Here is a 26,151-nt window from a genome sequence, read left to right as displayed (position 1 = left end):
TGTTCTCTCCCCCCCACCCCCGGCTCCTTCTCCTACTCCAAAGGGTTGCCAGAGTACAGCCCAGAGACATGCACTTTATTTACCTTGACATTCCCAAAGGCAGAGGCCACAGCATCTCCCACACATCAACCCTGTATCTTGCCTGTTGTGTGGCATCTCTGCATTTCTGCTCATTACAGCAAGTGTGTGCATGTAGGGGAGTGGCAGGATAACAGTTAAAGAGAAATTCCAGCTGGCAAGGATTCATAAAGCTGGAGAAGGACTTGTTGGCTTGGTGCAGAAAGTCTACAGCAGGAACCTGTGGCCTCCCAGATGTTGCTTAAGTACAGTTCTCTTTTATAAATATTTTTATTAAATTTTACATAACAAATTTCAGTTTAAACACATCATTCACCATCACATTTAGGATTCTCAAAATCCCTTGACTTCCCACTGCCCTTCCTTGGTTTCCATTGTCAATCCTCTTTTCCTTCAGCTTATCCTATTTTCTCTATCTTGTTATAAATATTGTTAACCATTTTTCCATTGTATTTTGTACCTTACAAGTATTATTCTAATCCTGCCAAAGTTTTTAGTTGTTTACAGTGTTCTCTTAAATACATTATAATGTCTTCACATTCTTTCTTGAATTTCTTCTCTTCTTGGTCTATGATTTTCCCAGTCAATTCTGCCATTTCGCCATAGCCCATCATCTCCATCAGCCACTCCTCTCTGGCAGTGTTGTAGCAAGGTCAGGTGGTACCCGGTGAGGAAAATTTCTTGTCCCCCCCCACATTGAAATTATTAAAAGAAGGAAAAATAAGATACTTACAGTTGCAAGTGTTATTTTCTGGTTTATTTACTTAACATTGTGAGCATAAGCACTTAAAACCATTTTTTCGTGATGGGAATTTCTTATGAATGAATTTTTTTTACTTAATTTCGCTATTTTGCAGCTTTGACTTGAGGTACAAATACAAACAAATAGCATGTATTACAGTGGTACCTCAGGTTAAGTACTTAATTCATTCCGGAGGTCCATTCTTAACCTGAAACTGTCCTTAAACTGAAGCACCACTTTAGCTAATGGGGCCTCCTGTTGCAAACAAAGTTCTTAACCTGAAGCACTATTTCTGGGTTAGCGGAGTCTGTAACCTGAAGCGTATGTAACCCGAGGTACCACTGTAAACAAATAAACATCTTGTTCGCTGCCCATTTTCTGGGCTGTATGACAGCTGCCCTGCCCCTTGTCACCTGGCTCCAGGAATGTTCCCTTTCCCTCACCCTGTTGAGAACAACAAGCTGTAGGGCAGCTGAGGCAGTGGGCAGGCGCAAGCCCCACACTACTCGAAAAAGCAGCGTGGAGCTTGCAGGCAGTCTGCCCGCCTCCCCCTCAGGAGAGACGCGTGGCTCAGGCACACTGCAGGCCCCGTGGTGTGAATCTCAGTACCCTCCCCCCCCTGCCTCACCTAGCTATGCCTCTGCCTTCATGCTCACCTGTGTGGATCTCCAAACTCTTTCCCCTCAGTTCCCTGAGCCTTCCCCCCATTGCTCTTGCTCCCTACCATAGGAGCCAGTGGCTGGACTGTGGCTGGACGTATGCTGATGGTGGCGAGAGGAATGCAGCCTGCTTATGGAGAAGGGAAGAAATGGGGCTGGATGGTGGGTTTATGGCTTTCTGCAGAGATTCAAAAGCCGCTTTTTAGGGCAACGAGCTTCCAAAGCCAGCTTCCACCATGCAGTCATAAAACCCAGAGCAACCCAGACCCAGCAAAAAAGTATTAACTCACTCGAAGATGATGGATTTTTCGGAGCTAGCCAACCTAACCGGTAGAGTCCGTGACCAGAAGGAGGAGGAGTATCAGGAAGAATGGACAAAATTTAACGATTATTTAGTTAAATTTGTTAAGTTAAACTAATTGGAAATGCTTGCAGGTATCAGACTGGCTTAGGAATTCAAACAAGTTAAGTGATGTTTAATATGTTTAATTTTGAAATGAAAAGATATAAGGATGTTAAATGATTAAGTTAAGTTTATAAGAACTCTGATGTGGAAAACCGTTAAAAGGATATGCATTGAAATTCAACCAAGGGGAAGCGAGGAAGTCATTTAACAATGTTAATAAGTGCAATTTTAATAAGGTTATGATTTATGTTTGTTTGTCTGTTTGTTTATAATTTTGTGAAAATCAATTAAAAAATGGGGGGGGAGTATTAACTCACTCCCACACCGCCCTCGACAATACCAGAAAAGCAGCCCTCGTGGAAACCTGTCCCAAGCAGCCTCAGCCCATTTCAACCTGACCAAGCCTTTGAAACCTTCCAGGCAGCTGAAACCTGGCAAGAATATCCCCGTCGCCCATCTTGACCTCCAGGGGGAGCCTCGCTCTCTTCCCAGCTGGCTGCACGGGGACTCTCCAGGTTCTGTGAAGATTTACTGTGCCAAAGGGAGCAGGTGAGGAAGATGGAGAGGAGAGGGCTGTCGAAGGCTGCTAGCCATAAAGGCTGTGCTCTGCCTGTAAAGTTGGAAGCAACAATTCTTCTGGAAATCACTCAAGGGAGAGTGCTCCTGCTGTGGCGTAGGAAGGGGTGTGCGGTGGGTGCGGGAGTTATTTTTTGTCACCCCCCTCAGTGATGACACCCAGGGCTGCCCACACCTCTCTTCCTATGCCACTGGCTCTAGAGCGTAGGACCTGACCCAAGTTACAAGAAAGGATGTTCTGACTAAACACCAGGAAGAACTTTCTGACTGAAAGAGCTGCTTGACAGTGGAACAGAATAAGAGAACAAGAAGAACATGCGTTTAGAGAAGACTGGAAAATGTTTATTGAGTACATGGGAAATAACTGTGTACAGCTGAAAACGCTGGCAGCATTAAAATAAGTTCAACAGTGTAAATAAGTTATGATGGATGTAATAATGAAACGCTGGATGGTATAGTTTCTGTAAAATATGCAGGGATTGTAAAATGAACCATGGAACGAGAAGAAGGGAAGTCATGGATATTTTAAGGATGTAAAAATGAGTACTTTAAATTGTAAAACAGAAAACTCTCTCTCTCTCTCTCTCCCTCTCTCTCTCTCTCTCTTTCTCTTTCTCTCTTTCCTTTTAGCCGCTCTGATGGGGTAGTGAAATGCTTAAAAGGGAATAATGCGTAGCAAATTATTTTATTTATGGAAAGTAGATAAAAGCTTCCAAATATAAAATAAGTGTTCATATTATACATTTCTGACACTAACAATTCATAGACACTAAAAACACACAGACACATGTGAGCTTGATAGTGGGGTTTTAGATGCTCGAAGGAGGCGTGTTTGCTGGCCAGGGATAGCTCAGTTTGGTAGAGAATGAGGCTCTTAATCTCAGGGTTGTAGCTTCGAGCCCCACATTTGGGCAAAATATCCCTGCATTGTAAGGGATTGAACTAAATGACCTTTGTGGTCCCTTCCAAGCCTACAATTCTATAGTTCTATGTTTCTGTCAGCTAGGAGGAAATCACTGATTTGCCATTTGTTTAAAGCCCCAACTGGGAATGTAAGTAGCCCAACCATGTAAGGAAGGTTGTCTTTAGCTATGGTTCTTAAGGTCAAACAAGGCATTATGTTAAGCATGTCAATGCGTTTGGCAGGGCTGAGGAATGTGTGGCCCTCCAATGTTCATCATTCATGACCACTGACTGTGCTAGCTGGGGCTGATGGAACTTGGTGTCCAACAAAACTCAAGAGGGTAAGAATGGGGAGAAATTAAATTCAGTTCGCATTTAAAGATTAACATGCCTTATTCACACTTTCCTAAACAACACGTGAGCCAAAACTAAGCCGTCCCTTGAGATTTGCACATCTGCAAACTTTGCTGTGTCGTTCTCCAGCCAATTAGAGTGTTCAAAAAATGCATGTGCTTGGGTAAAGTGTGCCTAGAAATGCATATGTTAGTGAAATTAGCTTACAAAAATGCATTATATTTGGGGAAATTCCTTGACAGAAATGTGCATATTAGGCAAAAATCATGCATTTGTTAAGAGAAATTGGCCCTGAAATGCCGATTAATTTTCACAAGGTTTTTTTTAAAAAAAGAAAAATTGAAAACTAATACGGAACTAAAAATCCCCTGAGAGAAACGAAATTGACAGAGTCACCCATCCCTACCAGAGGGTCACAGATTCCCCATTCCTGATTTAACATGTCTGGAGATTTGTTTTGTTTGTTTGTTTTAAATACAAGATTAGGACTGTGACACAGTGTGGAGTGATAACACATAACTCCTCAGGTTGTGGCCCTGATAAAAACCGTCAAAGCTATTTCTCTTCATCACTGGCTGAGGAATAGAAGGTTTGGAGGAGGATATTTTTTCTCTGGTGTGGGGAAATGGGTTACTAGCCTCACGTACTGTGGTCCTTATCCTGATCACACACTCCTAGGGGTTGAGTCAGTTCCTCACCCCACAATGTTCTTTTTGAGGAGGTCGGGCTCTACCTGATATATTCTAATGTTATACAGCTTGCAAAGCCAGCAGGGGCAGTAGACTCAAGAGACTGAACAAGTTATTAAGCAGAGGGTTTGGGCCTCTTATTGGCTTAGTCTTTCTTGAAGGTGTTGCTATGGAGGCTGGTATGAGCCCTGGTGTACACAACCTGCGAACTGGGGCGGCACAGCCCTTCGCTCATTCTCCTGCTGCCAGCCCAATCCTTGTAAGGGGAGAAGGCAGATCTGCGGGATCCTGCATACTCAGCTTCAAAGGCTGGGCTCAGATGTTGGGAGGGGGCTGGCTGAGGAGGAAGGGGCTCATCCAGATTGAGGAAGGAGAGGGGATGGTGACCTCGGCTAGACCGCCGAATTCCTAGAAGCTGATACGCGAGCCCCCTCTTCTCCTCCTCAGCATCTGCGCTCACAGGCTGGGTACGTTCCTGGTCTTGACTTGACTCAGAATTAGCCACAGGCACACTTGCAGTCTCCTCTTGTTTCACCGAGATCTTTGGAAGCTAAACCAGGGGTGGGAGAGAGTGCATATGGAAAGAGAGAAAGAGAGAGAGGTGTGAATTTTGGATGGGTAAACCCAGATCCTATAATTTTTCAGGAAATTCCTCCCAACTCAACCTTTGGAGATTGGTTTCTGCAGGATGGGTTCAAGCACTTAAGACAGAACTTTGCACAAACATTCTTACTATTGGCAAAACCTATTGGTGTTTCACCACTTTTCTGACTAGTTGCAGGACCTTAGCCAGACCTAGCAGAGTACATGCAGAATCCACGGAAGCAATTGGCAACTTGTCTGCAGACAGGATAGACGAAGCAGGAACCAGGAACTTGTAGTTAGGTGTTTATTATATACAGTGGACTATTTACAAGAACAGAACACAGATCTTTTGCTACCTCTCTCATACACTACTCACAACTCCTACACTGACAAACAGAACTCTAAACCTCTGAACACTGAACTCCCAGTTAGTAGGCCATTAATTATCACTCCCTTGAGAGAGCTTGACCAACCAGGCAGTTGTCTCCATGTCTCTGTTATCACCAGGCAGACTTACTCCTTCAGATTGCCTTCTGGCTGTCTGCCAAATCTTAATTGACTCTGTGTGAGTAGCTGCACGTACACAGTTTCCCAACACTTACGATACTGGGGCACGCTACTGATGCCAACAACAGGTGTGGCCTCTGAGCAGGAGTGAGGAAGTGTGGCCCTCCAGATTTTGGTGGACTACAGCTCCTATCTTCCTTGACCACTGGCCACGCTGGCTGAGGCTGATGGGAGCTGAAGTACAACAAGATCTGTAGGGCTACAGGTTCTACACCACTGCTTTAGAGCAGTGTTTCCCAACCTTTTTTGGGCAAAGGCACACTTGTTTCATGAAAAAAATCTCGAGGCACACCACCATGCCAGATGGGGAAAGGTCACTTTTTACTTATGTAAAATAAATAAATAAATACATAATAACAGCATAGAAGGTAATGGTTAGGCTAGCATCCCTCTTCCAAATATGCTAGGTTTTTATTTGCAGGGACTGTTCTACATGGGAAGGGGAAAGGAAAGTTAATAGAAGGAAAGGCGGGTGGGAGAGAAAGAGAAAGAAAGAGGGAAGGAAGGGGGGAAGAGAAGTGGAAAGGAGGGAGACCAAGGCGGGGGAGAAGCGTCTGGAGAGTTGCTCCAAAGTTTGGGGGGCCGCGGGGGTGGGCGCGCGTCCCAGGAGGCGGAGGCCAGCCCGGGCTGGGAGCCGCGCCGCGGCCCGGGGGCGGAAGGCGGACCGCGGCTCCTAGGATGTGGAAAGGGGACGGCGGCGCAGGGGGAGGAGACCCGCACGGCTAGGGCAGCGCGCAGGGGGAGGGGAGCAGGCCGGAGGCGGGCGAGGGGGGCCGCGATCCCGAGCGCCGTGAACATGGCCTCCTTCCCCGCGGGCCCCGCCGAGCCCCCCGGCCAGGGAGGGCGGCGCGCCCCCGCCGCCGGAGGAAAGCAGAGGCAGGAGGAGGAGGACGAAGGCGCTGCCGAGGAGGCACACCAACTTCTGCCAACTTCGGCGCCCGCCCCGTCGCCGCAGGCTCCTCCCGGCCGAGAGCCAGAGGACGGCGGCGGAGCAGGAGGAGGAGGATCGGGTTTGGCGACGGCTGCTGCGTCCTCTCCAAGCGCGGGGCTGGCCTCCGCCGCGCCCGACCCTCCGCGCTCGCCGCGCTTCTCGGCGGAGCAGGTCTCGTGCGTGTGCGAGGCGCTGCTGGAGGCGGGCGACCCCGGCCGGCTGGGCCGCTTCCTGGGCTCGCTGCCGCCCGACGCCGAGGCACCGTGCCTGGAGGCGCAGGCGGGCGAGAGCCTGGCCAAGGCGCGCGCGCTGCTGGCCTTCCAGCGCGGCGACTTCGCCGAGCTCTACCGCCTGGTGCAGAGCCAGCGATGGGATGTGGGAGGGAGCTCGCTCGCCGCCCCGCGTGTGCCTATGTGGGGCACGTTACAGCCCCGTGACGTCAGCGCCACGCAGGCAGCCAGGCAGGCAGACGGCGAGAGCCCCGCGCTGGGCGGCCTCTCCTCGCTGCCGCCGCCCCGCCTCTCGCCGCCCGACTCGCCCGCCTCCCTCCCACGGCACACCAGGCAACGTCTGGTGGCACACTAGTGTGCCGCGGAACACCGGTTGGGAAACACTGCTTTAGAGATCTCTGCAAAGGCAGCAGCCCGCACAGATATAGGCCACATCCTACAGTCTTCAACCTTTGGCATTGTGCTGTATGCGCATGACCATTGCACCTGCATAAGCAGTGCCTTTCTACCCAGTATGTCCCTGGCCCAAAGGTGGGGGGGGTGTCAGCAGCGTGGGAAGACCCATTCAATGAGCTACATCCAGGTGGTTGTGGTATTTACATCCACATAGGGTAGAATCACAGGAAAGCTACTCCCATGTGGCCTGGACACATAGGGAAAAGACCTAAGGCAACCAGCAAATCTGTTTCTCTGTGTGTTTGTGAGAGAGATGGATAGAGAATGGTGACTGTGTCAATTTCAGTTTCTCATTCTTTCAATTCAGTTCTCCATGTTACCACATCAGTCTGCATTTTTTTTAACAAACAGAAGTCCTCATGAAAATTCATCAGCATTTTCGCACAAATGTCTCCCCAAAGACAATTTTTTTGTACGCAATTTTGCCTAGTATATACATTTTGGCAAAGCAATTTCCCCTGATACGTTTTTGTACGTATAATATACGTCATTGCTGTATGCTAGAGATGCATTTATCTGCATTTTTGTACCTATTACCTGGCTGTAGAGCTACATTGCAACATTCGGAGGGTTGCAAACTTCAAATGATGGTTGTGTTTTGGTTCACACATTGTTTTGGAAAAATACCAGTTAGAGGTAGGTCCACCTTGAAATGTGAAATGAATCGGATTCCCCCTCCCCATTCTAAATGACAAGCTAGTTTGTGCATAGGCAAATGGTTCACAAAGATTCAAGCTGCAACACACCCCACTCCAATTAAGCAGATCCGAACTCCAAATATGCCCACCACTCCACCTCTTATCCCACAGGAGGGAGATGTGACTTACAGGTACATAGGAGGAGAATGTTCCCAGCAGGTTGCTTGTGATATTATGAAAGGTCTCTTTCAACAGGTCCACTTTCTCCCCTGCCTCAGACATGGCCCTCTGTGGAGAGACCTGCAGAAGCTGCCCAGCCGCATTCCAGACAGTAACAGGGGCATCCTTCACCCTTGAGGCGATGGAGAAGCACGACGTCTGCAGGTTCTGAGACACACTGCCCACCAAGCTCTGTGCCTCAACTTGCTTTGCTGTCTAGAAGGAGAGAATAAAGCCAAGGATCTTGGTTGAGCAAGCATGACTTTCCCATATGAGTACCCGTGACCACATCTGCACCATTCATTGGAAGTGGTTTCATATCACTTTAAATACTACTACTACTACTACTACAGTGGTACCTTGGGTTACAGATGCTTCAGGTTACAGACTCTTCAGGTTACAGACTCTGCTAACCCAGAAATAGTACCTCAGGTTAAGAACTGTGCTTCAAGATGAGAACAGAAATCACACGGCGGCGGCAGGAGGCCCCATTAGCTAAAGTGGTACCTCAGGTTAAGAACAGTTTCAGGTTAAGAACGGACCTCCAGAACGAATTAAGTTCTTAACCCGAGGTACCACTGTACTACTAATAGTAATATTAATAATATATTTATACCCCACCCATCTGGCCGGGCCTCCCCAACCACTCTGGGCGGCTCCAAACAAAATATTAAAAACACGATAAAACATCAAACATTAAAAACTTCCCTAAACAGGGCTGCCTTCAGATGTCTTCTAAAAGTCAGATAGTTGTTTATTTCCTTGACATCTGGTGGGAGGGCGTCCCACAGGGCAGGCGCCACTACCAAGAAGGCCCTCTGCCTGGTTCCCTGTAACCTCACTTCTCGCAGTGATGGAACCGCCAGAAGGCCCTCTGGGCTGAATTATGGGGATGGAGACGCTCCTTCAGGTATACTAAGGCCATTTAGGGCTTTAGGGCTCCTTCAGGTATACTGAGGCTGTTTAGGGCTTTAAAGGTCAGCACCAACATTTTGAATTGTGCTCGGAAACATACTGGGAGACAATGTTGGTCTTTCAGGACTGGTGTTATGTGGTCTTGGCGACCACTCCCAGTCACGAGTCTAGCTACTGCGTTCTGGATTAGTTGTAGTTTCCAGGTAACCAGTTCCCCATAGAATCCTGGGAACTGTAGTTTGTTAAGGGTGCTAAGCATCATTAGGTCTAGGTTGTGGAGCAATAGGACCAGAAGCAGGGTGGGCCATGTGTAAATCTGAGAACATCTTGGATCTGATTGATCCCAAATTCTACTGTACCCCTGACGTAACCCCAAGAAGGATGAAAAACTAGTGTCAACGGGACCCAGGTACAGTGGTACCTCGGGTTAAGTACTTAATTCGTTCCAGAGGTCCATTCTTAACCTGAAACTGTTCTTAACCTGAAGCACCACTTTAGCTAATGGGGCCTCCTGCTGCTGTTGCGCCGCCGGAGCACGATTTCTGTTCTCATCCTGAAGCAAAGTTCTTAACCCGAGGTACTATTTCTGGGTTAGCGGAGTCTGTAACCTGAAGCGTATGTAACCTGAAGCATATGTAACCCGAGGTACCACTGTAGTATCAATGAGGTTTTAAACTGAACCAGGTCAGGGTGTACAACAAAGAAAATTATCCCCCTCGCCAACCTTTTGCCCTGGTTGGTGTGATCTCACAGGCTTTAGGGAAAGTGATGGCTTCTCTCCCACAGAATCTGACAATTTCAATTTCTCTCAGTTTCACATTTTCCCAATATTACCACGTTTCTGTCGTAATTTGAAAATGCTCCAGCATTTTAGTGCAAATTTCTCTTAACATAAAAAAAGTAAAGGGACCCCTGACTATTAGGTCCAGTCGTGGCCGACTCTGGGGTTACGGCGCTCATCTTGCTTTATTGGCCAAGGGAGCCAGCGTACAGCTTCCGGGTCATGTGGCCAGCATGACTAAGCCGCTTCTGGCGAACCAGAGCAGCGCACGGAAATGCTGTTTACCTTCCCGCCAGAGCAGTACCTATTTATCTACTTGCACTTTGAGGTGCTTTTGAACTGCTAGGTTGGCAGGAGCAGGGACCAAACAATAGGAGCTCACCCTGTCGTGGGGATTCGAACCGCACATTTCTTAATTCTGTTTTGAGTAATATGCACATTTTTTCAAGCATTTTTTCCTGCTACGATGCATTCTTGTATGCTGTTTCCACTAACCTATGCATTTTTACACATGTTTCCGCTCAATATGTGGGTTTTTGTACATATTGGTTGGTTGGCAAACTGAATTGCAGAATTCGGAGCAGTACAAATTTAAAAGCTTAACTGTGTGTCAGCTCACACACTGGGTTTGCAGAAGGGTGAATTAGGTAGTTTTTCATTAAAATGCTAACAAAAATAAATTCACATTTCTCCCACATCCCAGCCCTTCTGCTCCCAATACACAGTAGCACATTCAATTTTCTCTGGGTAAACATGTCAAATCAGAACTCCATCAATTTAGGACAATGGAAAAATTTTAAATTTAAAGTTTTCCTGAAAGTCCCCACCACTGAACAGAGGTCATAATAGTAATAACATCAGAATTTCCAGGGTCTTTGATATAATCAAAGACCCCATGCTTGGCTTTTTAATGCCATGTCCCCTTGGGAAAGAGCTCCCTCCGTTTCCTTCCCCTGGCTGTTTGGATAGAGGATGAATTTCCTGTGGAAATTTGGCCTCTGGTTTGACTCCCCCAGTTGCACCCAGTGGAGGAAAAAAGCAAAATGCCTGGCTACCTCAAACCCAAAACAGCTGGATTCGACAGGTTAACACCATTTATTTACATGCCAAAGCTAATCTCCTAAAAAGCTAACTCTGCTTCTCCCGTGCAGAAGAGAACTCTGGTGGATATCATATATTTCCACATTTTAAGTTTTCTCTGTGAACATGGGAGTTTGAAAGATTTGGAAAGCTGCTCCTCTTTTGTATAAAACTAAAAACTACTCTTTGTTCCTGAGGTTTTCTTTTTAGCAAGCTGAAAGTCTTGGTGGGGAGTAATTATTCTACATAAGGGTGGAAGGATCTGTTCATTTCAGTTCTCTAAGTTTCTCGTTTTCCCAAAATTAAATTCAACCCACCACATATCTGCAGCATTTTGTACTTAAAAATAATCCCCGTGAAAACTCATTAGTATTTTAGTGCAAATTTATCTTAAACACATTTTTCTATGCAGTTTCCTATAGGCCTACCTGGACATGGCAAGGATTGAACCTGGGACCCTCTGCGTGCAAATGATGGTTTCTGTCATTGATCTATGTTCCACACACGCACCATGCACATAATCCAAGAATAATGGTTTCAAAAGTTGTACCTTTCTCCCAGTGTCATCTTTCTTGGTTTCCTCCTCTTTCTTTGGCACCTTCTGAACCTTCTTGCTTGGCCAGCCGGTTTCTGCGCTCTGAACACCAGTGATGATCTTCAGGACCTTCTTTGAGCTCTGTCGGGCCAAGACAACCTGCACAGAAGAAGATGGTGAAGAGTCCATGCGTTTCGAGGCCCAAAGAAGGCATGCGGATTAAAATTAATTGGACATGGGTGAGAAATGATTTCTTTGTCCCTTTGGGCACACCAAAGTGTAAATTTCAAAGGGTCTGTCAGATGCTCATGGTGGTTGCTCGTGAGTAACCAGGCAGGACTCTGACCTGTCTTTTACAGGTTTTATTGTGCAAAACTATTTACAGTGCAGATCTACAAAATTCATGTCCGTCTTCGTCACTTGCAGAATTCAGGAGTAGCCCCTTCTGGATTCTCCCCCAACATAAGAACTTCGACACCCCAAGCCTCCTCCTCCCTCCTTGTGTTTCACCCCTCTGCGCAAGCTGGGTGACGGAAGTGGCGTGCATCCCTCCTGGCCAGCATGGCGAGGTGAGGCGCTGGGGCTCTCAGCAGCATCCTCGAGCCCTTTCCTCGCTTGGCTGGCCCTTTCCCTCTCTTCTCCACTGGAAGTATGGCTTTCCCCACACTGGAAGCCCCCCCTGCCTCCCTCCCCTGTTCCAATGGCAGTCCCCTGACAGGGTCAGTGATTTCTATGTATTGGTGTAAGTGTAGAAATCATAGAACCATAGAATTGTAGAGTTGGAAGGGACCACAAGGATCATCTAATCCAACCCTCTGCAATGAAGGAAAGTTGTCCAATGTGGGACTCAAACCCATGACCCTGAGACTTAGAATCTCATGCTCTACCAACTGAGCTATCCCTGGCTGGCAAACACACCTCATTCAAGCATCTAGAACCCCATCACAAGCTCAGGTGTCTCTCTGTGTTTTAACTGTCTGTAAATTGCTGGTGTCAGAAATGTATAAATTGAATACAAAGAGTTATTTTTATATTTGAAAGCTTTTATGTACTCATAATGAACACTTTCCATAAATAAAATAATTTGCTACACATTATTCACTTTTAAGCATTTCGCTACCCCACCAGGGCAGCTAAAAGGAGTTCTTCCCCACCTCCCAGTATGACTCATGCTACAGGAAAAGGTCACCAGGTACAAAGGTTGGTGGTTAAGTACTGTATCTTAAGTAGGAATACAATACACCTCACCTTAATGGGGAAAACTTGTGCCCAGGTGACCGATGTTTTTGTGAACTTCAAGATCCCTCCTGCTCTCCCTTCTTAGAGTTCTTTATCTTTTAACCCAGCTTGGCTTGGGCAGCCCTTCAAACAGAAGACTCCTAAATAACATGCAGACCTTCAAACAGCGGATTCTCCTCTGTAAAGTAGGTCATGTGGCCGCTCTACTTTATCTTCTCATCAACCTTATAAAGTAGATTAGGCTAAGAGATAGCAAATGACCTAAGTCCAGTGGTTTTTCCCCCTGGGGGGTACGCAGGGATACACATACCCCTAAACATGTTGTGAATCTAATGGGAGAAAAAACTAAAGTTGTTTAAAATTTTAGTTTCTTCTCTAGCACGGTGAATCGTCCGTTCCATTGCTACTCCATGTTAGATTGTAAAACTTGGCCAGATAATCCGCCTTTAACCTTTGGCAAAACAGAAACAATGAACTCGTGCGACAGAGTTGGACTTCTTGATAGATAAATCCTCAGGGGTTTTTGAGAGTACTCTTCAGAAAAGAAGATTCTATCATCTCTTATGCCTCTTTTAAACATAATCAAGAACATCCCAATTTCAACAAGTGAGTGTGAACATGGCTTCTCTCAGATGAATTTAATACTGACTCCAACAAGAGCTTCATTGCATTTAAACCCTGTAGCCAACTTAATGTTTATAAAACTGGTAGGCCCTCCTTTGAGCCTTCAAGTGTATGTAAATTCATGGTTTTTGAAAGGACGACATCTGGCGACGGACATCAACAGCAAGCAGAGGAATCAGGAAGATGTTAGTGCACACAACCTCATGCCAATGTGGAAGTTACTGTGAGCTGGCAGCTGTGTAATATGAGGTAACACATGTTCTTTGTACTTTTGTCCATTTGATGTATTTATTTTCCCAGATTTGAACTGTAAAATGGTGGTTTTCTTGAGTCAAAATGAGAGAACCCCTAAACATTTTTTTTTGGGGGGGGACAAAATCACTGCCTAAGCCCATCAACTGAGTGTGGCAGAGGGGCAATTTGAACCCGGGTTTCCCTCTCTGCAGTCCTAGTCCAACACCCTAAACTACTATACCACATGAGCATTCAAGAGTGAAAACACTCTTAAGAGTGCTTGGTAGCTTCCTCCAGAAGCTGCACATGCAAATCCTAGCTCAAGGGAACCACCACATGTTCTACTTAATCTTGGGCACCCAAGACATCTCTCTATATTGGGACTGGAACCAGGAGGACCCAATCCTTGGGAGATATACATGGGGAGTGAGGGGAAAGAAGGTCTTGGGAGGGGAAGTAGTTATGTGATGGTTCCCAGGCACAAGCTCAACAGGATGTTGGAAAGGAGGTACCAAGGGGGATAATTTGTGTGTCTTCCTCCTCCTGTTCAAAACCCATGCTCCCATGACTCCACGAGGGAGAGTTCATGGCTTTAGGAAGGATGTTAATCAAAGTCATGAATCAATACAGAGCCAGTTAAAAATAAACCAGCCTTTTCATCTTCATTTGTGAACCTAGTGTCCAGAGATAAAGTCTTTACTAGAGATCAGAACCCCACACTAAAAGGAAACACAGGAAACTATTATATAATCCTAAAAATAAATTAGGAACAGAGTTAGGAATTGGCTGACTTAGGAATGTAGGTCAAATTATTTCTCTATGCAGGCCAATAGTGTAGTGCAATGGTTAGAGCAAGGGTGGAGAACCTAAGGTCCAGGGTCCCCAGGCCTCTCTATCAGGCCCTCGGAATCTCCTGATGTCACTCTTGCCAGAAAGCATCTCCAAAAGAGACCAAAGACCAAACTATGGTCTTTTGAACTGTGTGTGGATGGGTTATTTTGTTTGTTTGTTATTATGTTGCATATTATTGTATTCTTATGTTGTAAACCATCCTGTGATACTAGGATGAGGAGCAGTAAATGAAGAAGAAGAAGAAGAAGAAGAAGAAGAAGAAGAAGAAGAAGAAGAAGAAGAAGAAGAAGAAGAAGAAGAAGTAGTAGTTCTGAGTGTTTTGGTTCTTTCTTAAAGTTACACGGTTTACATGCACCAGATGAGCTTCATTTCTGTTTACTTCTTGTTTGTTTACTTTATTTTTATTTTTCCAGTCCTCATGAGAACAGTGACAGCATTAAGAATCAAGAAGGAAATATGGTCTAAAGAAACAAAGGCGTTATGATTTTTACGACTGTGTCCTGACGATGGCTCATTTAATTTTGGGCAGGGAATTCAAACGGTCCTAGAACAGTGGGAGCCATGGGGAAAGTTATTATGAGTGATGCTTAAAATAGAAAATGAATGTGTAGTTAAGCCCTAAATTAAACTATTACATGCTAAGCCCTAAATTAAACTTTTACGTGCTAATCCAGCACTTGGTACAACAGCCACGCTCATTTTAGCCAAGGGAATTCCAGGCAGAGACACTTACCAGACCTGGGATCCACGTTGCCAAATCCTGCCCTTTGTCTCTTACGTGCTGGATGTTTTGGGTGGTCTTTTTGTATGCACGGTGGAAAGCAGTAACAGCTAAAGATCTTATCCTCCCAAAGGTGCTCAACTCACACCTCCCCGGAGGCTTGTGTACTAGAGAAGAAAAATGTGGGGAGATGAGAATATACATGCAATCAAGGAGCAAGACCAGCAATATTAGACAAAGAGGTTAAATGCCTCTGCACTTTCTAAGACATCAGAGCATCCCTACTAATAAACAGGAACCCAGGTGGCGCTGTGGTCTAAACCATTGAGCCGCTTGGGCTTGCCGATCAGAAGGTTGGCGGTTCGAAACCCCAAGACGGGGTGAGCTCCCGATGCTCTGTCTCAGCTCCTGCCAAACTAGCAGTTCAAAAGCACATAGGTACTGCTGCAGCAGGAAGGTAAACGGCGTTTCCGTGTGCTCTGGCTTCGGTCATGGTGTCCCGTTGTGCCAGAAGTGGTTTAGTCCTGCTGACCACATGACCCAGAAAGCTGTCTGTGGACAAACACCAGCTCCCTCGGCCTGAAAGCGAGATGAGCGCCACAACCCCATAGTCACCTTTGACTGGACTTAACCATCCAGGGGTCCTTTACCTTTACCTACTGATAAACAGGCCAGGTTATAGGCAGCTGATGACTAAAAAACCCACATTCTCTTTTTAGTTCCATCTTTATAAATATAAGTAAGATAATCTCTCCTCTTTCTGCTTCAGTTTTCTTTCAAGTAGCAGACTGAGGCTTGCTTTCTCAAAAATTAAATAGAATGGCAAGACAGTTTGGTGTGAGTATAAGCTACACCTTCCACTTCCACAATAGCTGTCAAAGGTGACAGTTTTAAAGTAAGGTTAAAGAAATTTTAGGCTGCAATCCTACACACGCTTTCTTGGGAATAAGTCCTATTGAACTTGAAAGAATTGACTTCTAGCTAGACATGCATAAGGTTGCATAGTTAACCAATCCATCAGACTAGTTTTAATGAACTGATCAATGAATGACATCTGCATAATCTTGCCCATTCATTAATTCTCCCAGCTTTTTAGGGCAGTTCACATAAAAACTGGCATAGGGCATACACTCTCATTCCCTCTAGCTCCCTTTGGACAATCTGTTTTTTGCACAAAGTTCCATAGAGGTTAGAATATGTCCATTCTTTATTGAGCATCCATCTTTATTTGTTTGCTTGGAAGTTCTACATCTTTCCATCAACAAATTGTTTATCTCACACTTCTTTTTTTAGTGCGTTTCCCAGTCACTTTCCTTCCTGCAAAAAGTCTGTTGTAGATGTTGTCAAAAGTGTATTTGTTGTGGCAGAGCACCAGAGCCTTGTTTCAGAAAGTGTGAATTAGGTAGGTTCATCATTAAATGTGAATGGAATCAAATTTATCCCGCATCCTTACTGTCACCCACAGTTTTAAAAACAACTCATGTTAAAAATAGTTAATATTTTAGATAATATGCTGCTGGCTAATCATGAATGTCTTTTTTGGTGTCCAGTTATAAGGAATTGTCTTGAAACCAATGATGTACTGGAAGAAAGGTTCCATTGTTTCTGTGGAGGTTCCCATCAGTGGAACAGGAAGGGCGGCTATTTTTCCAGATTCACCCTCCCCTCTACAGCCCTATGCCAACTCCCATGATGCCCTGAAGGGTAAACTCCCCCTCTCTGGAGCAGGTTGGAGGAAAGGGGGGGGCGAAGTGGGGGTGCAGAGGGGAGAGTGAATATGCAAACATTGCCTGCCTTCCCCATTCTGCTGATAGGAGGTTCCACTAGAATCAAAGACCTTTACATCATCCAAGTGATAATATTGGACACAACTCCTAGTTTTTAATTAGTTTAAGGGTTTAACCCTTTACCTTTACCTAATGACCTAATGACTTGCTGCTAAGCAGAAAAAATGGTGCATGTAATTTCAGCTAATAATACTCTGTCTGAATGGCCCTTTTACCTCAGTTCTTTTTATTAATTTCAGATGGGACATGTTAAGCAATTTGCAGTATGAGTTTCTGTTAAAAAGAAATAATAAACTGTGGTTTGAATCCAAATAGTTCCATGAAGTACCCCGAGTACTGGAAACAGAAGCATCTCTGGTGCCACCTTGTGGAAATTACTGAATTCCCATATGCGATACGTAGTAGGAAAGGGCTGTGGCCCAGTGATAAGAGCATCTGCTTTGCATGCAGAAGGTCTCCGGTTCAGTTCCTGACATCTACAGGTAGGGCTGGGAGACAGCCCTGCCTGAACCCCGAGTGAAAGTCGTTGCAAGCTAGGTGGACTTTCTAAACAGTAGAAAGCAGTTTTCTTTGTTTCTATTTGGGGATTGGCAACACTGAGGAAGATGGGTAGACAATCCACCACAAATTCACCATCTCCGTTTTTGCAACAGCGGGGCTGCTTTGTTCTCTTTTGGCATATCTGCGACCTAACAACAGCTAGGGTTGCCATATGTCCTCTTTTTTCTAAGACACGTCCTCTTTTTCAGGGGCATGTAAAATGAGACTCATCCTAGTGATCCATAGTTCAAAGTAGAAGTTGGCAAACACGTCCTCTTTTTTGCTCTTCAAAATAGGGCAACCCTATGACCCACCCACAAAATCAGGTACAGTGGTACCTCAGGTTACAAACACCTCAGGTTACAGACTCTGCTAACCTGGAAGTAGTACCTCGGGTTGAGAACTTTACCTCAGGATGAGAACAGAAATCATGCAGTGGCAGCGGGAGTCCCCATTAGCTAAAGTGGTACCTCAGATTAAGAACGGTTTCAGGTTAAGAACGGACCTCCGGAACGAATTAAGTTCGTAACCTGAGGTACCACTGTAATGGTACTAAGCAGTGCTGGATTTAGAGTGGTGCAGACAGTTTCCCCACACAGGGCATTGCAAGTTGCAAGTCTGAGAAGATCTCTAATTGAGAAGATCTCAAATTTTGGCTTGGCACAGGGCGCCGTATTACGAAAGATTACCAAAGTCTGTCCCTGTACTAACTAACCTGACTCGTGCTCAGTATTTGGTAAGAAGAAGTCCACCAGCTTCTCCAGTTTGCCAATGGCTGCGTCTACTCCAGCTTCTGCCAGCTGGCTCACTCGACTGGTCCTGGCATACTCTGCTGCGTCCCTCAAGCTACCCTTGGGCTGCTTGCAGCTTTTGACACCCAGTCCCATGACTCGGTCCAAGGTGTGCATAACTGAGCGCATAGCACTTTGCATGTAAGTTACGATGGAGTCCTTTAGATCAGATGTAACCTAAAGCAGAAGGAGATAACAGAGAAGAAGATTGTTATTTTACTTTTTTTAAAAGGGTGCTGTCAGGGGCTCAGGAACAGAGGCACAGGGGAGAGAGGAAATGGAGAGCGAAGGGGAAGAATCTGAGGGCAGCGTAGGGGAGTATGGCAGTGACCCGAGAGATTCCATGAGCTTCTCCAGCGAATCAGAAGATTCCCAGAAGGAGGCGCCGATGGCCAGGGCAAGGGGGGTCCCAGGGGGGACGCACCAGAAACAAGGGGCCAGCGGGGACTCCCAAAGCAGCAGCGGGAGATCAGGACCAGCTTCCCCACCAGAGCGTAGTGGGGGGGAAGAGTCCCATGTGTCAGGGCCAGCGTTTCCTCCAGCAGGGAGAGAAGATGAGTCAGGGCTGACCACGCCTCTATCGGAGAGTGGGGGAACGGAGGGGAGGTCAGGTCCAGCTAGCCTCCCCGAAGGGGGAAGCAGTGACAGGAGCAGTGTAATGGTCAGGAGGAAGGTTGCCGGCTGGGCGCGCGCGCCAAGTTCGAAGGTACAGGCGCGTGGGACAGCAGAAAACCCGGATTGGGAACCAGGTCCTAAAGCCCGCCGGAGGCAGGGGGAAGACTCAGGGGACTCAGCGTCAGAAGAGTCTAGGAAGGGCAAGACCCCAGCTGACAGGCGGAACCAGAGGAGGAAAGAGCAAAGGAAGAGGTGGAGCAAGGCTAGAGTCTTAAACTGGTGTCTGGGGGGAGGAGATTCAGACGGAGCTTCAGCGGTCTGGAGTTTCAGACGTAGAGCTGCACGCTGCGGCTGTGAAAACGAAACTGAACTTCAATAAAGACTTTTGTATATAACAACGAACCGGCGTTGGTCCTTTGTGAGCTGGGACCTCGGGCAGCTCTGACAGGTGCTTACCTGTCTGTCACTATAATGTTTCAGGGCAGGTTACAACAACATAATGTATACTGTTATGAAATCAAATAAAACTATTACAGTTATAAAGGTAAAACACAGAACTCTTATAATGGCCAAAACACAACAGAATAGATTCAACCAAAGAAGTGCGTCCCAGATCTACACACATGCAAGATGAAAACAAAGAAAGAATTAGTACAGAAACAACAAGTAAGGATTTAAGGGGGAGAGGCAAGGAACTGGGAGACCTCATTTGTTTTTGCTTTTGCTGTATCAGATATTGCTAAGTATACGGGCAGGAATTGAAAACTAGATAGCTGAGGGAGAAGGAGAAAGAATTAAATTGGAAGATGTGAAGTTCAAGATTAGATATAAGGGTTGAAATGTGAATTGGAATATAAAGCAGTAAATAGGAAATTATAGGGACAGAACTACCTAAAATGTATAGAAACTTATTCATGTACGCAATTACAGTGCCAAGAATGTTACTTGTCCCCAGATGGAAAGAAGCAGAAGTCCCAGCAAAGGAAGGATGGATACAAAAACTTATGGAATATGCAAAAATGGCAAAACTTACCAGAATAAGAAGAAATCAAGATAACAATTTTTTATATACAAAAGAATGGAAATTGTTTATTGAATATTTAAATTATAAACCGATAAAAAATTGGCAGGATTATTGTAATAACCTGCAGTTTTATAAGAGTATATATTTAAGAAGATGAACAAATGAATAAATCAAGTCACCGTATTTTTCACTCTATTAGACGCACCGGACCATAAGACGCACCGCCTGCAAAAGCCAGGGATAGCCACGCGAAGCCTCCGCAGGGCAGCGGGATGAAGCTAGGCAGAAGCTAGAACAGATAGAGGGAGCACTGCACAGCGCTCCCTGTAGCTGTTCTGGCTTTGCAGGCTGCCCCAGAGCTGCTCAGGAGCATGGGGCATCTGAACACAGCCTGCCTGCTGCTCCCGGCACTGGAGGGGGAAGCCTGGGTTTTCCCCGCCAGCCCCAAAGAGCAGCTCAGGAGCGTGCGGCACTCCGGCAATTTAGCTCCAGGGGCCCCACATTCACTCCATAAGATGCACAGACATTTCCTCTTAGTTTTTAAGAGGAAAAAAGTGAGTCTTACGGAGCAAAAAATACGGTAATTTGGATATGCAGAAGGTATTAAAAGCAAATTTAAGGAACTGCTGAAAGAGGGGGAAGTCAAGTTTTGAAATGTCAAAATGATTGTAAAGTTAGTGAAATGTATAAAACAAGTTTATACTTGAAAAGTATAAAGAAACAAATAAAATTGGAAAAAAGCAGTAAATAGGGGGGAGTAGGGACACATCTAGGAAGAAGAATGGGAGGTCATCATATTTGGGGGGGAAATGTAGTAAATTTGATGTAATTTGGTATTGATTGGTTAAAATTTGGAGAATGAATAAAAACCATTTGGCAAAAGAAGAACTGGGTCGTGCATAACAAAATATCTTAAAAGTCAAAGGCTGGGCAAAGAGGTGCATCTTAACAACATTTGAATGAGCTGGCTTTCTACATTTTTACCTAGACTTTAGGCCTCATCCAGCAAAGCAGTCTCATAACTTACTTTCTCCACTGGCTGGTTGAGGGCAGGAATCTTCTGTTCCAAATGGTCCAGACCTCGACAAGTCAGGATGTTGGCTGCTGCAACTGAATCAAGGAGGATACAGATACTAACACAGTTCTAGGGCAGAGCCAGGCAGAAGGAGCAAGCTGTAAATTGGTTGATTCAATCAGTCCATGCACAACACACACTTAATGATTTCTAAACAAGTCAAATTCCAAGCCCAGCATCCAAATTCTCCATCTCTGCATCATACCCTCCAACATTTCTCCAATGAAAACAGGGACGTCCCATTCCATAAAGATAATTTTACTGTTTACACCCCACACATCTTACTGGGTTGCCCCAGCTACTCTGTGCAGCTTCCAGCATATATAAAAATGTAATAAAACATTTAGCATTTAAAAACACCTTCCCTATACAGGATTGCCTTGAGATGGCTTGGGAGTTGAATAACTCCATACCCTCCAACATTTCTCCAATGAAAAAAGGGACATCCTAAGAAAAAGTGGGACATTCCGGGATCAAATCAGAAACCGGGACATCCCTGGAAAATAGGAACACTTGGAGGGTCTGTTGCATATTGTGAACAGGAGGCTTTTGTTTGACCCTGGTAAAGGTAAAGGTAAAGGTACCCTTGTCCGTACGGGCCAGTCTTGACAGACTCTAGGGTTGTGCGCTCATCTCATTCTAGAGGCCGGGAGCCAGCGCTGTCCGCAGATACTTCCGGGTCATGTGGCCAGCGTGACGAAGCTACTCTGGCGAGCCAGCGCAGCACACGGAACGCCGTTTACCTTCCCACTAGTAAGCGGTCCCTATTTATCTACTTGCACCCGGGGGTGCTTTCGAACTGCTAGGTTGGCAGGCGCTGGGACTGAGCAGCGGGAGCGCACCCCGCTGCGGGGATTCGAACCGCCGACCATGGTGGTTTGACCCTGGTGCCTGGGTATAATTGGTATATCTCATAAAGGTAAAGGGACCCCTTACCATTAGGTCCAGTCGTGGCTGACTCTGGGATTGTGGCACTCATCTTGCTTTATTGGCCGAGGGAGCCGGCGTACAGCTTCCAGGTCATGTGGCCAGCATGACTAAGCTGCTTCCGGCAAACCAGAGCAGCACACGGAAACGCCATTTACCTTCCCGCCAGAGTGGTACCTATTTATCTACTTGCACTGTTACGTGCTTTTGAACTGCTAGGTGGGCAGGAGCAGGGACCGAACAACAGGAGCTCACCCTGGTGCGGGGATTCGAACCGCCAACCTTCTGATCAGCAAGTCCTAGGCTCTGTCGTTTAACCCACAGCGCCACCCGCGTCCCTTACTATATCTAATACTTGCTTGTTAAAGTTGAAAGCACAAAGGAGGTGTGTGTGTTGTAGTGGGACGGGGACCCTGCACACAATTCCTCACTCCCAGGGTCTTCCTTCCACATCCTCGGAGCTATATAAGAAACATGTGGCAGAGAAGCCATCTTTGTTTTATCATGTGTTTTCCTGGTTCATGTACAAAGCAAGGTGGCAGGGGAAGATCTAATTTTATAATGAAAAGAGGGAAGTGAAAAGCACAATCCTTCTGTTCTGCTGCCTGACCTTCCATGATACATTTCATCCAAAAGCATTTCAATTATAGCTGAGCCGACAGAGCCGGCCCTATCATTAGGTACAGAGAGGCGAATGCCTCGGGCTGCTGATTTTGGGAGTCCTGAAAGGAGAGAAATGTTTATTTCATTTATTGTGTGTGTGTGTGTGTGTGTGTGTGTGTTTGTTTGTTTGTTTGTTTTTGTTTTAGTGTGAGACATGTGGAGAGGTGCTTGTAGGACATTTTCCCTCAAAAAAAACTTACCTGAAACTTATGCACCTTGATTTGAGCAGATGTTTGTCTGCACACATGTGTATCACTGTTGCGCTAACCCAGGCAGCAAAATTTGTGGGCCTGCTGCCCTTAGTTACAGTGGAGGAAGCTGTTCCCTCACCATTGTGGAAACTGGATTCAACTGCCATTCCAATTGGCTTCTGTCATGGCAACATATTTCCCTTTCCTTGGCCTTGTCATGGAAAGGTGAACCCACACAGGATTTTGTGGTCCCAGTATCTGCCTGAGAATGTATGGGGCCAATTCAGGCCAGGAATTAAACAAATGCACTTGTTTCCTTTGTGACAATTCCAGCCCTCAAACAATACAGTATTTACATCAGGGGTGGGGACCACTTTTCTGCCTGAGGGCCAAATTCCCTCCAGGGTAACCTTCCAAGGGCCACATGCTGGTGGTGGAAAAGGCCGGAAGCAAAAATGGGGGGTGATGTGAATGTAAATTTCACCTTTGTACAGTAGGGCTACTTTCTACACCCAATCATACACTCCTCTCCATCCTCTACCCAACCAAGCAAGAGGTGTTAGAAAGGTTCAAGGCCAAATTACAGCCAGGCAAGAAGCGTCAGGGTGCAAAGCTGGGGGTGTGGCTGAGGGAGAGTTCTGGGGGCCAGATAGAGATGCCTGGAGGGCGATTGCCCTGAAGCAGCCTCTTCTCCTGTCAAAACAGCTATTTGCGTGATGTTTTGCCAGAATAGGAGGCCCTCCCATTTCAACTGGCTGTTGTCTTATGCTCGGGAGCAAAAGAGGGAGATGTATGTGGAACATACTGGGGGGGGGGGGAATGCTTCTTAAAACACCCCCTTCAGCTCTCATTAATATGATAGTCTCCAGCCCTGCTCTGTCCACTGAAATGTGTCCTTGAATCCGAGATATCATTTCAATTCTCTGTTTCAGTGTCATTTTGCCCCCCAGGCCAGAGATCCCCCACTCTTGACTTACGTTGAGGTTCCAGCTTCTTCACCACAGGCTTCACGCTCGATGCAGCTATGGAGCTGGCATTCTGGAGGCCTCGCTCGTAAGCCCCACACACGGACGCCATCAGGGGATGAACTTCTTTGGTGACGGAATATGCCTTCTGGAGGTTGCTGCATGCTGAAGTGACCACCGGTAGGTGCAGGACCCTCTGCAATGCGTTATCGTTTCCCTGTTGGGGAAGGAAGGTAAGGGACTAAGACTGGGAAGGCTTCCAGGTTCAATTCCTCAAACACTCTTCCTGGCCTACCCCGCAGGGTTGTTGTGAAGCAGTCATATACGCTGCCTTGAGTTCATTGGAGAAAAGGCAGTAAATACAGTATTGGCCTGAATATAAGCCTCCTTCCTCCCCAAATTCCAACCGTGAAAAGTTAAAGTGTGGCCTATATTTGCGACCTTGCGGTATGCATCCAGGAGCGCTGGGCAAACAGCGCCAGGAGCTCAGCAAAGCGTCGCCCGCCCCATGCGTAGTCCCCCATCCTTTCCCCCAAGGCCGGAAAGGGAGAGAGTGAGGAAGGGGAAAGGCCGCCGGCAACACAGCGTGGCTCCCCCCCCCCAAGTATGCAGCCAGGAGCAGCGAGGGATAAAGCGGCTTATATTCGGGTATTTTTCCTTTTCTCTCTCTCCCCCTCCCTCAATTTGTGGCTTATATTCGGGTGCAGCTTATATTTGGGCCAATATGGTAAACACAATGAATGAATGAATGAATGAATGTAGAAGGTTGAGGGCAGTTTAAAAGGTAAAGGGACCATTAGGTCCAGTTGTGACCGACTCTGGGGTTGCGGTGCTCATCTTGCTTTATTGGCTGAGGGAGCCGGCGTACAGCTTCCAGGTAATGTGGCCAGCATGACTAAGCTGCTTCTGGCGAACCAGAGCAGCGCACGGAAATGCTGTATACCTTCCTGCTGGAGTGGTACCTATTTATCTACTTGCACTTTGACATGCTTTCAAACTGCTAGGTTGGCAGGAGCAGGGACCGAGCAACGGGAGCTCACCCCATCGCTGGGATTCAAACCGCCAACCTCCTAGGCTCTGTGGTTTAACCCACAGCGCCACCTGCGTCTGAGGGCAGTTTAGAAACAACAATTGTCCCACAAGTGACTGGAGCTTTGTCAGGCCAGCAGCAACATTTGTGCAAGCTGCTTCAATCATTCTGCAGACTTGGAAAGTTCAAGGTTGCTTCTGAAGGAGCCTGTGTTTCAAAATGCACTGAGCCATCATAAATCCTCTCTCTTTAGGGAACAAGTTTCTCCGTCTTGATTTCTGCCCACGCACTTACCTTAGGGGTTCCGTTCTGCATTAGCTGCTTGCTTTTGGCTGCCATCCTTGCATTAGCCTGTAAACTAAAGTGCAAAGAACAAATTAATCTGCAGCGCAAAGGCAAGAGATTCTTCCCGTGTGGTTTCTTCAGAAGCCCTCAGAAGAGTCTAAGCTTGTACAATCCTGGAACTTCAACCCTGACACAGGAAAAGCGGCTTTGGGTGCCAGGACTCAGTGAGGAAAACAGCTGTCTTGGGGATCTTTACATATAATTACTCATGCAATAAACGTGCAATTATCCCTCAAACAATGTGGGAAACACAGTTTATTTTTTTCTCATGCTCTCAAGTACACATTACATATGCATTAAGAAATTAAAAGTCGCAGTTATTCCCTGTTAATAGAATCAAAAGCAGCCCTTGGGGAGGGACAGGTTTGTTTATTTCTTTCTTTTTAAAAATAAATAAATATAGCTTTATTGATTTCCAGTATATAACAACAATTACAAAATACATGCATTTTAATTCTATCTTAATAGATATATTTTTTGCACCCATTACTTGCACTGCAAAATACAGAGCAGTGAGAACCCTGAAGGAAAGCTGTGTTTTGTTTTGCATGTTATTTCAGTAAGTGAAATGCAATGCAAAGCAATAAAAAATTCTCACCCATTCCTGCTCACAATTTTTGCTTCCTTCCTGAATTTTGGTACAATCAACATTTTACCTTTCTTTTCTTTTTTTAACCACTCAGTGCTGAATTTGTGACAGGCTAAGTTCTCAAACATCTTTTTTTTTAATTTTAGTGGAATATCTAAATAAAAAGATGCATCTGAGCATAAGAAAGTAAGACAATTCTGCTGGATCAGACCACAGCCACATATGGTCCAGTATCCGGTTTTCATAGTGGACCACCAAATGCCTCTGGGGAGCCTGAAAAGATTGCAGCCTTAATCTACATTGCTCCAGGAAAGAGTCTCCAGAAGTCACATATATCAGCATCTCCTCTATATAGGTGTCTTTTTGCAATAACTAAATTAGAACGGTACTCACCGGCTTCACAAGTCAAACCGCCTTTAGCAAGGTACCAGAAGTGGAGAACATGCAGCAGTGCTGTCTCAACTCTGACAGAGACAAGTCTTGCCCCAGACAGTAACGCAAGCAAGCCCCACCTCCCAGCTAATAGGGTCAGGGGTCTTGCCAAGCTGCTGTGGAAATTGGGCAAAAGAGCTTCCTTGGATTCTGTAAAACTCAG

The 26,151-nt window shown here is 46.0% G+C and overlaps 1 protein-coding gene across 2 annotated transcripts; it reads right to left on the bottom strand.

Moving 5' to 3' along the window:
* Nucleotides 1–2,781: 2,781 nt before the first annotated feature.
* Nucleotides 2,782–26,151, bottom strand: PLIN1 (perilipin 1). Of its 2 annotated transcripts, XM_081171190.1 has the most exons (9): nt 25,950–26,137; nt 24,917–24,980; nt 23,605–23,809; nt 20,799–20,881; nt 18,057–18,309; nt 15,027–15,181; nt 11,360–11,503; nt 8,004–8,249; nt 2,782–4,957 (listed from the first exon to the last, which is right to left on the bottom strand). In XM_081171190.1, exons 2-9 carry the CDS (start codon nt 24,959–24,961, stop codon nt 4,553–4,555), a joined length of 1,536 nt encoding a protein of 511 aa, XP_081027316.1. In that variant the 5' UTR covers nt 24,962–24,980; nt 25,950–26,137; the 3' UTR covers nt 2,782–4,552. The 2 variants fall into 2 exon arrangements, with proteins under 2 accessions (XP_081027316.1, XP_081027317.1); XM_081171191.1 differs by lacking the exon at nt 8,004–8,249 and having other exon boundaries at nt 25,950–26,151.

This window comes from Podarcis bocagei (genome assembly GCF_964188305.1).
Source record: "Podarcis bocagei genome assembly, chromosome: 14".
Taxonomy (NCBI): Eukaryota; Metazoa; Chordata; class Lepidosauria; order Squamata; family Lacertidae; genus Podarcis; species Podarcis bocagei.
The sequence above is the reverse complement of the archived record's forward strand: the minus strand, read 5'-3'. Positions and strand labels throughout refer to the sequence as shown.

Coding starts and splice junctions, on each gene's coding strand:
- PLIN1 (XM_081171190.1), bottom strand. CDS start 24,961: ATGGCAGCCAAAAGCAAGCAGCTAATGCAGAACGGAACCCCTAAG. Junction 23,810..24,916: donor TGCAGAACGGAACCCCTAAG/GTAAGTGCGTGG, acceptor CTTCCCCAACAG/GGAAACGATAACGCATTGCA. Junction 8,250..11,359: donor AAGATGACACTGGGAGAAAG/GTACAACTTTTG, acceptor CTCTCCTTCTAG/ACAGCAAAGCAAGTTGAGGC.